A 12,671-nucleotide genomic window follows, 5' to 3' on the forward strand; every position below is an offset into this window, starting at 1 on the left:
TTAGGCTTCTGCCTCCTGAGGTCTCAAACACGGAGGTGCCGGGACTCAAGCTGTGCCCTGGCCCGGACACCATCCCAGGTAAGCAAACCAAGGAACCAGGGCTCCATCTGCCTGGTCCTGAAGCCACAGGCAGCCCAGAGGGAGGGTACTTGGTTCTCAGAGGCGTCCAGCCTCTTACAAATCACTGATCGCCACGGCTCCGCCTCTAAGGGGCTGCCATGTGAGGACCTGAAGCAGAATCAGTTCGTGCCTGAGAGCCCGCCTCTCTGCCACTACCTGGCACACGCTCCTTGGCTGGTGCTGGAAGCTAGGGTGGCAGAGAGACAGGCAGAGGGGTGCCGGCTCCCACAGGAGTGGTGCCGCCGGCCCAAACTCCGGGGCGCTGTGCAGCGCTCACCAAGGACCTGGAGCGGGCGTGGTGCTCCCTGGGCCCCCCGGGCTCCCAGCAGAGCTCAGCTCCCTGCTATGGGAGTCAAGTCCTTGGGAACCTACACGCGCAGGTGTCAGTGGTCAGAGGTGCAGCCAACCACTCACACTCACACACACACACACACACACGCTGAGGGCCCACAACAGGGCACAGGTCTCCCATCAGCCGACCCGGCCCATCCCTGACCCAACCTCTTTGAACACAAGGTCCCCAGCTCGGCCACCGGCCCTTGTCCCTGCCCTGCCTGCGGCGAGTCCGTGCTTTCAGCCTCCCTGGCCCACCCTCCCGCGCCTCGGCTGACCTTGAAGGACCCTGGGCCTGGACTAGAGGTGAGGAAAGCCAGGTAATAAGGAAACGTGTCCACCTGGAACCCCCTTTTCCAGCGGAGGCAGGACTCAACTGAACCTGAGGCAACCACACTGGGAGCTGCCGCACCGTCGCTGTGAGGCCGTGTGCCGCCTCCCCAGGCCTGGGAGGAGCTGGTGGACTCTCACCCTCCTCGCGGCTTCACTGGGGTTACAGGCCAGACCTAACTTCCCCCTAACTACGTTTCTTCTGAAGGAGGCATTAAAGACTAGTTTCCTGCTGTTCGTAGGGAGGTTTCTGATGTCACCACCACACACCAGCTCCAGGCGGCTCTCCTGTGACCCAGCCTGACTCCGAGCGGGACTAGGACAGCCAACAGGCGCCAACAAGCAAAGGGCTTTCCTGTCCCACCAGGGGGGGTGCTGCGTTACACAAGCATTGAGATGATCTCCGCATGGACTTCATGAGACGCGCCGCGTGGCAGAGCAGTGGTGGCTGGAGCACTGTTCTCACGCCCAGTGCCCAGAACCGGCGTCCCGCGGGCAGTGCCCACCTGTCACTTCTGAACCCACAGAACCCTGCCAAGGAGCTCGCAAGGAAAGACCGCTGGTCAAAGGGTTCAACCGTCTGAGCTCAAGCCTACCTGGTAGAGCGGGGCTGTGCCAGGGTCTGGTGGATATGGAGAGGGGTACTGGGCCGGGTAGCCGTCGTACGGGGGTCTGTAATAGTAGTAGGACGCCAAGTCCAGGGGCTGTGGCGGCATCCACTGCTGGCCCGGCGGCACGGCTGCCTGGCTCGAGCTGCTGGACACGGCCGATGCGCTGGAGGATTGAGGGGGCCGAGGTGGCGGCTGCTGACCCAGGTCAGCAGGAGCCGTACTTGCAGGTGGCTGGGCCGAGTTCTGGGGCTGCCCTGGTGCTGGTGGACTTTCTGGGTTTGAGGGTTCAAAAGGCGCTGCTGTGGGCCCTGGTGGGGGAGGAGCTGGCTCCTGCTGGGCTCTCTCGGGGCCACGCTGGTTGGGAGCACCTTTTGTCACCTGTTGGTAGAAACGGTCTGGGTTACGTGCCCCAGGCCCAGGCTGACTGGGATGACTCGGGGTGGGGTGCTGAGCAGCAGCGGGGCCAGAGGCATGGGACAGGCTATCCATTCTCACAGGCTTCTCCACGGTCCCATTCAGCGTGAAGTCTAAGGCTCCCCAAGTCTCTTCCCGATTCCTGGGGGGGTCTGCCTTATTACTATGAGGCCCCAAGGCGTCGCTTGCGGGCGCCACCAGCAGGAGGCCTGTGCTCCCGGCAGGGCTACTAACCAACTCCGGCAGCGCGCTCTCGGCACTGGGACTCTTCTGACCTGGAAGCAAGTTCTTTGGTGCTGGATGAGATGGTGGTTGAACCAGCAAATTAGCAGGTGGAGTGGAAACCGTTTCAGAAAGAGCAGAAACGTGTGGGAAGTTACTCTGGGCAAGGCAGTGAGACAGAGGCGAGCAGGTGAGAGCGCTGGCTGGAACCCCAGGCAGAGGCGCGGCTTCTCCAGCATCAGCCCCCGCGGCCCGGCTGCTCCCGGCAGATCTGTCCCCAACCCGAGCATCTCTCCAGGACGGAGTCTTCTCCGTGGGATGGGACAAGGACACGGGAAAATGAAGGGGCTGAGCCAGGTGAGTGCTCTGATCGGGCTGAGCGATCAAGACTGGTTGGCTGTGCAAAGATTCAGTGGGCGGTGAGGACAACAGACTGGCATAACCAGAACTTGCCTGTGACAGAAGGGCCTCCTCTTCCCCCATCTTGGGAGGGTTCTCGAGGTTCTCAGAAGCACCAATGCCCTCCCCGCCTTGCAGAGGGGTGAGGCAGCCCGGCGGCCGGGCCCGCTGGCCGGACACCCCCTTGTCTGGAGGTTGAACCACTTCGGATGGCTGAGGCTTCCCAGGCACGTGAAGTGCAGGAGCAGCAGGGGCCAGCAGGACGTTGCCCCCAAAGTCTGGCAGCTCATTCTGCGCCCACAGAGTCGTTGCTGGGCTCTCACACTTCATGGCTCCCTGGGCCCGGGTCGAGGGCCTCTTCTCTGGTGTCGCAGGCACAGTCTCCAAGGGGGGCCCTCCAGGGTGCGGGAGCCGGTGACTGGCTTCTGCGGGTGAGGGAAGAGGCAGAGGGCAGGCCTGAGGTGGCAGGAGGGTCTCCATGTTGTCTGGTGGCTGCTCCAGGTTGCCAGGGCAGGCGTCGGGCGGTGCAGCGGCTGGTCTGTGCTTCTGGTGGGCATGGCTCCCCCTCACCTCACCCACCACGTTGGCACGATCTGCCTCAATTGGTTTGACTCCAACTAAGTGGGATCTCACTGGTTCAAAAGAACTATTCGCACTCGTCTGAAAGACCCCTGTAGGTTTGGGGGGGCTTGGGGTCAAGGGCTGGGACAGGCTGTGGTGGTAATGCTGGCTCATGGTGGTCACATCCGTCTCGCCTCCCACAGGAGAAGAATCGATTTGCTTAAAAAAGCTCCCGGGAGCCTCCTCCTCGGGTTTGCCGACTTCCTGCTGGATGAAGGTGCCCAGGTCCTGGGGCCTGGCTGTGCTGGACGCACTCCTGTGGCTCTTGCTGCTGTAGCTAGACGACACGCTATCAGACCGCACGGGGTGCAGCGGCACGTCCAGGGCCTCGAGGTTTGAGCCCCCGCCTGCCGCGTGGCCTGTGACACTGAGCCTGGGGCCCGGGGGCCCGGGAAGAGGTGCATATCTGGGGTGATCGCCTGGGGAGGAGGCATCCAAATATGGGGGCTCACTTGGCAGAACCTCCTGGTTCTGAGTGAACTCCAAGTTCTCCACATTCTCACAGTGTAAGCCGCCAGCGTCATGAGTCCCTGTGCCTGCCGTGTCACCCCACACGTCAGCAGCAGCATTCTTAGCGGCTGGTTGATCGAGCTGGGTGCCTGCAGACTGAGGAAAGTAAGGTTGCGTGTCTCCTCCCTGCTGTGCGGTCTCGCTGCGGGAGGCTCTGTGAAAGGCCTGGTAGACGCCGCCTGCGCCCGCGTGTGCCGGAGGAGGGCCCAGAACAGGGCTGGGGGAGAAACCGTCAAAGTAAGACTGAGCCGCGGAGCCTGTGTTTTTGGAGGAAATGGTCTCCTCATTCTCCATCTCTCCGCCTCGGAAGAATAGGGAGAGCGTGCCCGAGTCTGCTTCTGGCAGGGCGTGGCTGGCGGCCCCCAGAGGGCAATGCGAATGGCTTTCCAGGCTGCTGCCCTGAGCGGAGGGGTTCCCGAGAGCAGGGTTTGGCCCCTGCTCTTGACTAACTGCGGGACTCGGCCTGACCTCCTGGCCGACCCCGGCACTCCCCCCTCGGACGCTCTGCCTGAACGTGTTCTCAGGATCAAAGGGACTCGCTGAGTGGTTTCCACTTTGCAGGGAGGCTGCCCCGTCTTTCCCGTCGACCGAAGGTCCTGGGGCGGGAGGCTGGTGCTGCTCGTGGGCAGGCCCCTGAGGCGGGCTGAACAGAGCGGGGATGCGGGAGACGCTGGAGGCCTGCGGTGTAGCATTGGCAACAGGGCCTTCTGGGCGGGGCCAAGAATGCCCAGAGGGCTGCGGGCCGCCCTGGGCCGGCCCCCACTGCCCTGGCATCTGCGGATGCAGCTGTGGGAAGAAAGGGGATGCGGTGGGTGCTGCAGCGCCATCGTGAGGGTTCTCTCCACTCGGGGGCCTGTCAGGCCCAGGCAGGTGCCCATGTGGGGGGCCGCCATGAGAAGTGCTGGAACCCCCTCCTGGAATGTACTGAGCCTGGGTTTCGTGTTCAGAGCTGGAAGTGGCCTGGGCGCTCCTGTTCAGCTCGGGCCCAGGAGGTGCCGAAGGGGTCAACACACTGGAAAACGGGCTTGCCGCTGGCCGGGGCTGCGACAGAGGTCTCGGCAGAGGCGCCTGGAATCCTTGGGAGCTGTCCCCAGCATTCGTGTGAGGCACAGGCAGTCCCGGGTGCTGAAGAAACGCTGGTGGGGCCGAGCCCAGCAGCACGGGAGGGCTGCTTTTGGACGAACTGCCCAGTGAGGTGCTCTGAAGCGCCTGTCTACTGAAAGCAAATGGGTCCGTTACCGGCTGCAGGGGGCCAGTTACCGCAGCCCCCGGTGCACCCGCCGCCGCCTGTCTCCTGTATGAACTGCCGGACCAGAACATGCTTGGAGGGCTCCCCGCGGGAGGCGGCCCCACCACGCTGGGCGGGACCGCCTGCGGTGGCGGCTGCATGGCGGAGCTCCTGCACGATCAGATGCCACTTTCAGAGAGAAGCAGGATGTAGGTTATCCTTAATTTGAACTGAAAAAGAAAAAGAAAAATTGGCATAAAGTTCACATATCCAAAGCCCTGGCTGCAATCAGGAAAACTAGGAACAAAGAACGTGAGGGACAGTGACTTCCTGTCACTAGGTCCTGAGGGGCGCGTCTCTCCCACCTCCACTCCCGTCTGGAACTGCGCCTGCTCCGAGGGGAGAACCCTGGACGGAGCAGATTCGGCCGTGCCCGACCTGCTGAGTGGCCTCAGCGAGTCACTGTCCTCTTCTGGGACTCAGCTCTGTAACACAACTAAGGACCCGCAGATGGCGCTGCCTCCGTGATGCCCTCATCAGGCTGAGCTACGCCCCAGGGGCAGCCACCTTTCCTGGAGCCTGTCCCCAGGCCCCGAGTCAGCCCCTCGACCACACTGCGCACCACCCTGCCATACAGGCTACCTCAAGTCTCGAAGGAAAGCCAGAGCTTCACACGGGCTCCCACCCCTCCCATGAAAGAGCATTACCGAGTACACAGCAACACCAGCTGCGAAGCAGACCTTCAGGGGAGACCTGGACTCAGCAGAAGGCCTGCACCCCACCTAAGTGACCAAGTGACAGGCAGAGTGTCAACAAAACGCTCACAGAAAACAGGGACAAAATCCTCTAGACAGTGTTTTCTGTTGCTTGTTTTTAATGAGATACACTAAGTATAATCTTGAACAGCTGACTTGTGTTTTTCAGACAAAAATCCAAGTTGTCTCTTTAGGACACCCGTTCTGTGAGTCAGTCCCTCTCCCTCACAGCAAACCACGTTTCACGATCACAGGGAAACGTGAACACGGGAGAAATGGCAGCAGCTCTGGAGTTTCAGCCACATTTTTGCAGACATGCACTGTTCTTGGTAATCTTTCTAATACTCGATAAAAGGGAATACCGTGAATGTGTTTTAAGTAAAGCAATTTACAAATAAAAGTTCCCGTCCCTGCCTGAAAACCAGCCCTATGACTATTAACTCACCACTGCTACCCACACATGCTGTCCGAGGCCAATGGGAAACCCTTTCTATTGACAAGCATTTGAAACGCACTCAGACTTATCGACTGACAGTAGGAACAGCACGGAGACTTCACCTGGTTCTGAGCTGTCATCTTTAAAATACGTATATTCTTATTGACTTCAGAGAGACAGGAGAGAGAGAAGAACATCAATGATGAGAATCACTGATCGGCTGCCTCCTGTAGGCCCCGCGCTGGGATCGAGCACGCAACCCGGGCATGTGCCCTGACTGGGAATCGAACCCTGACCTCCATAGTTCAATGCTCAACCCCTGAGCCACATTGCCTGGGCTAAGCTGTCATTTTCTCTAGGGACTGAGGGTACAACACTCGGAGCCTCTCTCACCCGTGAAGCAAGCACCGGGGCGCCTTCCAGGACAGTCTCCTCCCTTCAGGCTTCAGGGAAGACCCTCCACCAGCCTGAGCAGCTTAAGACAGGAGAGAGCCCAGGCCGAGCGGCCTGCCGGTCAGGTGCCACTGTGGGCGCAAGGCCGCACCCCGCGGGGTGGCTCAGGCACCCACTTCTTTCTGCCACGCAGTTTCCTCATCTCGAACGGGAGAGAATGATGATGATTTCTCAGCTCCCCTCTGGGTGTAACCTTATGAAATTCTACTCGCAGTGGATTCTGGGATGCTCCAATCCCTATCAGCGTTTAATAGGGAAATCTTATCACAATCTAAATCTCACAGGTTTATATTTAAAGGTTTTCCTTGCTGAAACCCTTACAATTATTTTCTCAACTCCTGGACTCAGAACTGTTTTGGAAGCAAACACTCCCACTTCCCTACAAAGTAGCATCGCCTATCCCCCCTCACCCCCCACACAACTGAGAACTTTCTAGCAATATACCAATTTCATTTGAAACAATCTTGAAGAGTCTTATTCTTTCGATCTTTTTTCTCTCTTCACCAGCAAAAAACAGCACAACTGCACATCATTTATCTCACGACTGTAGGGAATTCTATTCCGTCCAGCAAATCCTTCTGTAGCCTCAAGTCACCGAGCTTTAACTTTCAAAGACACCAGTTGACCTTAGAGATACTAGTACATTCTCCGTAAACCTCGCTCTTCCTTTAAACTGCCTGTATCTGTGTGAAAAGCACAACCTACTTTTCATATAAGTTCCTGGCGACTGAACTGAGCGAGTTACAGCACGAGGCCCCTCCCAGAGCGCCGCCTCCAGCTGGGTGTGCAAACCGCCAGCCATGTGTGCAAACCTCCAGCTGAGCCGGGTGTGCAAACCTCTAGCTGAGCCGTGTGTGCAGACCAGCAGGCCTGCGGAGGAGCACCTGCCTCTGCGCCTCTGCCCACAAGCTTCCCCCACGGGGCGTCCCTGCCAGGCGACGGGGCACTTGCCCCAGAGAATCAACACCGCAGACGGTAAAAGGAAAAGGCGGTGGGGCCTGGGCACTGGGAGCGATGTCTGCGGCCGCAGGAGCGTGAGGTGCACGCACCGCCCAGAGGAAACGCTCAGGACGACTGGCCACTTGGGCAGTGGCTGCTGCTGAAGGTGAATGAGTCACAGGAACAAGAAATACGCTGTTTTGCCTCTTGTCTTATCTTTGCGCGATAACAGCACTTAGGACGCTAGGTAAGGGCATGGGGGGGGGGCCTGCAGGGAGGGTGGCTGCGCTCAGCCCTACACAAGTGTCGCCCCAGGAAGTGTCACCCCGGACAGCCTCTGGCTCGGACGGCCTCCTGCCACGTCCGGGATCGGAGGGGACGGGGACACCTCTCTGGCTGACACCTGCCGTCCTAGGTACTGAACACAAAGTCGTCAGCGACTCCTGCCCCATCTCCAAGCCGGTCCAAAGGGAAGCGGCCACCACGGGCTTTAAACGGCCGCGATGTGTCCGGACTCCGTACTGTCCTACTTTCACCGCGAAAAGGGCGAAGCTGGTTCACACATGACCTCTAACCCCGGGCAGGAAACGCGAGCGCTCGGCGGCCTCCATTGCGACATCTTGGTCCCCTCGCCACGAAATGACCGGCCAACGGCAAGGCGGCCCCGTGGGTCCGAGGGACGCCGATCTCACGAGGAGGACACAACAGCGTGGGCGCACTGAGACCCGTCCGGGGCGTGTGCGCCCTGCAGAGCTGCAGGTCGGCAGGCTGCCGGCCGTTCCACCGAGACGCCACGCCGAGGCCGCCCGCCGGCCAAGTGTCAACACAGCGGAGCCCGGGCACTGGCCCAGGCCCGGCCGTACGAGGGGGTCCGCGTCTGTCTGACCGGCGGGCGGCGAGGGGCGGAGGGCGGCGGCGCGCGGCTCCCCGGCCCATGGGCGCCCACCCGCCCCGGCGACCCTCCGGCAGCACCCGGAGACTCACTGCCCGCTCGGGGCTGGGCCCGGCCCGTCCGCCCGCCCCTCTCCGCCCCGACCCCGGCCCTCACCGGCGCGCCTCAGGGCGGCCCCCGCCCGGCTCCTCCGCAGTCCCGGGTGCCAGCCCTTCAGGAGCCGCGGGCGCCAGCCGGCCCGGCAGTTAAGACGAGCGTAGATGCGGCAGCCGCTGCAGCCATCTTGGCACATCCGGCTCCGGTCGCCCGGGCCGCCGCGCCGCCGACGTGTCCGGCCGCGACGTCAACGCGCGCCACGCCTTCCCGCCACGCCACCAGTCCCGCCCCTCGCAGCTGTTCTAACGCCCCGCCCCCTCTCCCCGCCCCTTCTATTAGGCCCGCCCCCAGGAGCTGCTCAGGTGACGCGACGCTCCGCCCCTTGGCCCGCCCCTCCCCGGCGTTCTGTCCTTCACCGCGCAGCCCTTCATCCCGCTCCTGGTCTCCGCCCATCCCTTCGCCACGCCCCATATTAACCCCGCCCCTTGCTCGCCACCTTCCTTGGCCCATCCTTGGCCCCGCCCCAGCGTGCGTCCAATCCTTCACTGCCGCATCCCTTGGCCCCGCCCCCGACGGCGTCCAATCCTTCAACGCCCCATTCTTTAGTTCCGGCCCTTGGCCCCGCCCTCCGCCTCATCCAGTCCTCCAACGCCCATCTCTTCGCCCCGCCTCTAGCCCACCTGCCTGGGAGGGCGCGCGGGGGGCCGCTCCTAAACGTCGCCCCGGTTACGCTGAGTCTGTCTCGCAGCCGTTTCTCGTTGTAGGATGTGTGAATAGTAGGGATTCTTCAGTCAGACTCGAAGGAAGAATCAGTCCTGGACGACTGATGCCAGCAGGTGCACCTGCCGAGAACTGCTTTCTGCTGAGCGGAGAACCCGAGCGGTGCTCTGGCGCAGGCGCGTTCTTCCCATTCGGTCGTTGGACTCGAAGGCTGGTAGACTGGCGGGAGGCAACGGCGCATGCGCTGACCCGCGGCGGAGTGCGCGTGCGCACCTCGAGCCGCCGGCGGTTGCCTGGTTACGGCTATCGCGTCTCGGGTTTCCAGTTCTGCCGGTGAAGTTGGTTTCTGTCCACACTAGTTCTCGCGAAGCAATGCCCGCCTGCTCCACAGAGCCCTAGACGGGGCAGGCGCCGCCGGCCCCCAATCCACAGGCTGCGTCGAAGCCCCACTGCCCACCTGTGCGCTCCTCGGAGTCGGTCGTCCTGTCGGCTCCCAGCCGCGCCGTCCGCCTAGCCCAGGCCCCAAACTCCCTGGCTCCGCGGCCATCTCCACCGGCCCCTGTGCGCGTGACCCATGCACACACTCAATCCTGTCCGGGCGTTGGGCGCGCAGTCCCCAGTTCCTCTCTTGCCTGCCTAATGCCCCTCGAGAGCCCAGCCGGGTCCCCTAAACCGCGGAGCCCCGTGGATGAAGGCTCCAACGGCTGAGTGGATGTTTGTATTGAATGAGCGCGATCCCCGAGGTACCGAACAACAGGTTAAGCTGCTGGGCCCCAATCTCCTGCTCCTCCCCGTGGCTGCTGCCTCGTCCTGGCACCATCGGAGCCCTCCATGGAGGATCTTAGGGAAGAAGGGGTGCTGCCATTTGTATCTTCCTTTTCCCGATGAAAGAAGGGCGGCCGGACCCACTCACCTGCACTCCTGCCTGGCAGGGATCGGCAAGGGCATCAGCCGCCCCACTGACCAGCTTCTTCCAGAGGCAGGAAGGGTGGCAGGTGTCCCTGTCTGGCAGCACCTGACGGCCGAGCTCTCCGTGCTGGCTGCTGCTACTGCCACAGGGGCTGCCACACCGCCTGGGGTGGGAAGGCACCCCAGTCACCCGTGGGACCCAGAGGCCAGGAAAGAAGGAAGGAGTGTGGTTGGGCTATTTGTTTGCTGTGACGCTGGCGAGGGAGCAGCCACGCTGTCAGAGCCCAGGCGGGTGCGGGGAGAGTTTCATGCCATCTGACGTGGCCACTCTGCTAAGCTAACATTTGCCTTGCAGAAAGCGAGTTCTCAGCCTGTTTCAACACAGGGTTGAGAACTCCTGGTGGAACAGCCCCGGGCCCCAGGCCCTTGATCCGCTTCCTCCTGGTGGTCACGGTGCTCCGCAGCCGCTCTGTCCCAACAGACCACTCGGCAGGGGGTGTCCTTGCTAGCCCTCCGCCTGACAGGCTGCACCTTCCATCCTGGGCGCTGAGGCTGGGGGGAAGGGGGACCCAGTGTCCTGGAGAGAGGAAGGGCAGCCTCCATGAGACAGGGCTGGCTGAACGGTCCAGGCGAAAGCACCGACTATCTCGGGCTCGGGCCCAAGAGCTGGAGCCGAGACCTGCCCCTCTGGCGTTCTGAGGAGCCCAGGGGTGGGCCCGGGGGACTCTAACTTGGAGAGACCATCAGCTGCAGAAACTACCCTCATGGGCAAAGGAAAGACTCCAGGGCCCTGGGGCAGGGCTGGTACAGAGGCAGCAGGTGCTGACTTTTATGGGGCGACTTTAAGGAAAGCTGTGAGCCCAGCGTTGGCATGGGGGGCCTTGGGCTCTCTTCCCCTTCCCTCCTCCTCCCGCCAAGCCTTCCCATGGAGGCCGCCTCTGTTTTCAGCTGTTTTCCGCCTTGGATGCAGGGAGGGTCCTGAGGCCCAAGGCTGAGCCATCAAGCCTCTGGGCCAAGAACCCCTGAGTCAAGAGCCTCTGCTCTGAAGCCCAGCCTGCTGCCTGGAGGCTGTGTGCCCTTTGCCAGCTTCCGGACCTCCCTCAGCATCAGCCTGGGGGGCAGGAAAGGCTGGCCTTCAGGCCAGGCCAAGCAGGTCAAACTCGCTGCCTGAGTGAGGGCATGCGGCCCGCCCGCCGCGAGTCTGACCTGCTTGAGGGGGACAGGAAGGGGGCGCTGTGAATGCACACACTGGGACCACAGGCATGACCTGGAACTGTGTGGGTGACTGTGGTGTGCCTAGGAGGTGTGCTGCCAGGAGAGCCATCCTCCCCTTTGCCTGCAATGTCCACTCCTCCATGGACATGTCGCCCCTCCCTGAGGCCCCCTGGGTGGGCGAGAACCAGCTGCAGAGTCGTAGCTGAGTCCGAGGGCCAAGTTGTAGCTCCTCCCCCGAAGTTCCAGGACGGAGTTATTGTCCCCTTACCCAGCCCGCAGGGGCGCACCCTTGCCAGGACAATGGGCAGAGGCCGTGCCAGAGAACCCGGCCGACCTTCCCCTGGTTACGCCAGCCGGCCTCCCGCATTGGTCCGTCCGTCCAAGGAGACCGCCACTGAGCCCTGGGCGGGGCTGGGCGGAACCTCCAGGGGCTCCAAGCTCGAAGTACGCGCTGGAGTGCCAAGAGCTCACAATAAATTCTGATTGCACGTTGAAATGATAATATTTTGGATAGTTTGAGTTCAAATGTAGCAGCTAGAAAGTGTGGCTCAGTGGTTGGTGTCGACCCAAGCACCAAACACATGCCTGGGTCTCAGCTTCATCCCCAGGTGGGGGCGTGCAGGAGGCAGCCAATCAATGTTCTCCCGTGGATGTTTCTATCTCTCCGTCCCTCTCCTTTCCCATCTCTCTAAAAAAAAATCAATAAAAACATTTTATATTTTAAAATCCCTCAGTGGCTGGCATTGCATTTGCACTGGACAGTGTGGGTCTAGAGCACGGGGCTTACTGGGGCTGTGGTGCTGGCTCTCTCCTGATCACCAGCCAGCCCGGTGGTCCTCAGAGGAGGACCACCCTGCACTCTCCCACCCCCTGCAGCGCATGAAGCAGCTGCATTTACTGGTTTGTAGGTAGTTGTAGGGTAGGCCTGCTCCATGCCAGGCACCCCGCTCAGCCCCTGGCCTGCACCTTCTGTCCTGGGCGCTGAGGCTGGGGTGGAGGGGGACCTACCCGCTTAGCGGCCTGGAGAGAGGAAGGGCTGCCTCCATGAGACAGGGCTGGCTGGACGGTCCAGGCGAAGGCCTGTAGGGTCTCCGAGGGGGGTGAGCTGGCAGGGAGGGCTTCCTGAGGAGGTGAGAGCTGTGGAGGCCGGGATAGAGGGTCAGGGTGGGAGTCACCCCGGTCTGGGGGAGGGGCTTGGGGTTAGTGTGTCCTGTGGATCTGAGCATCTGGCCCCTGTCGGTGTGCGGGGGCCTGTGGTGGGCATCCAGGCCGAGTGTGAGAAGCGTGTGCAGGCCGGGCTGTGAGGCCAGCACCGTGAGGCCATCCCGGCTCCTGGGGGCCCTGCAGGAGCAAGTCCACGTAGCGGCTGGCTTGACAGATGTCACCACCGTCCGAGGTGCGTTAGTGTGAGCGTGGCCCTCTCTCCGGTGCGGCCTCTGGGCGTGGCCCCGTCCCAGGGGCCTTCCTT

At 61.9% G+C, this 12,671-nt stretch overlaps 1 protein-coding gene across 7 annotated transcripts in view; it reads right to left on the minus strand.

Annotated features, from left to right (window-relative positions):
* The window catches only part of SEC16A (SEC16 homolog A, endoplasmic reticulum export factor), a 30,088-nt gene extending 20,775 nt beyond the window's left edge, over positions 1-9,313 (minus strand). For 3 of the 7 annotated variants that reach the window (XM_070430293.1, XM_070430292.1, XM_070430289.1), the window contains exons 1-2: positions 9,040-9,313; positions 1,380-5,018 (exon numbers count right to left, since the gene is read on the minus strand). In XM_070430293.1, the coding sequence (XP_070286394.1) occupies positions 1,380-4,949 (3,570 nt within the window). In that variant the 5' untranslated portion in view covers positions 4,950-5,018; positions 9,040-9,313. Of the gene's footprint in view, positions 1-1,379; positions 5,019-5,495; positions 5,545-8,419; positions 8,565-9,039 lie in introns of those variants that run through there. The other 4 variants (XM_070430294.1, XM_070430295.1, XM_070430290.1 and 1 more) reach the window with 4 other exon arrangements.
* Positions 9,314-12,671: the final 3,358 nt, after the last annotated feature.

The sequence above is a fragment of the Myotis yumanensis genome, unplaced genomic scaffold, assembly GCF_028538775.1.
Source record: "Myotis yumanensis isolate MYYU_CA2020_CCGP unplaced genomic scaffold, mMyoYum1.0.hap1 SCAF_12, whole genome shotgun sequence".
NCBI classification, from domain to species: Eukaryota; Metazoa; Chordata; class Mammalia; order Chiroptera; family Vespertilionidae; genus Myotis; species Myotis yumanensis.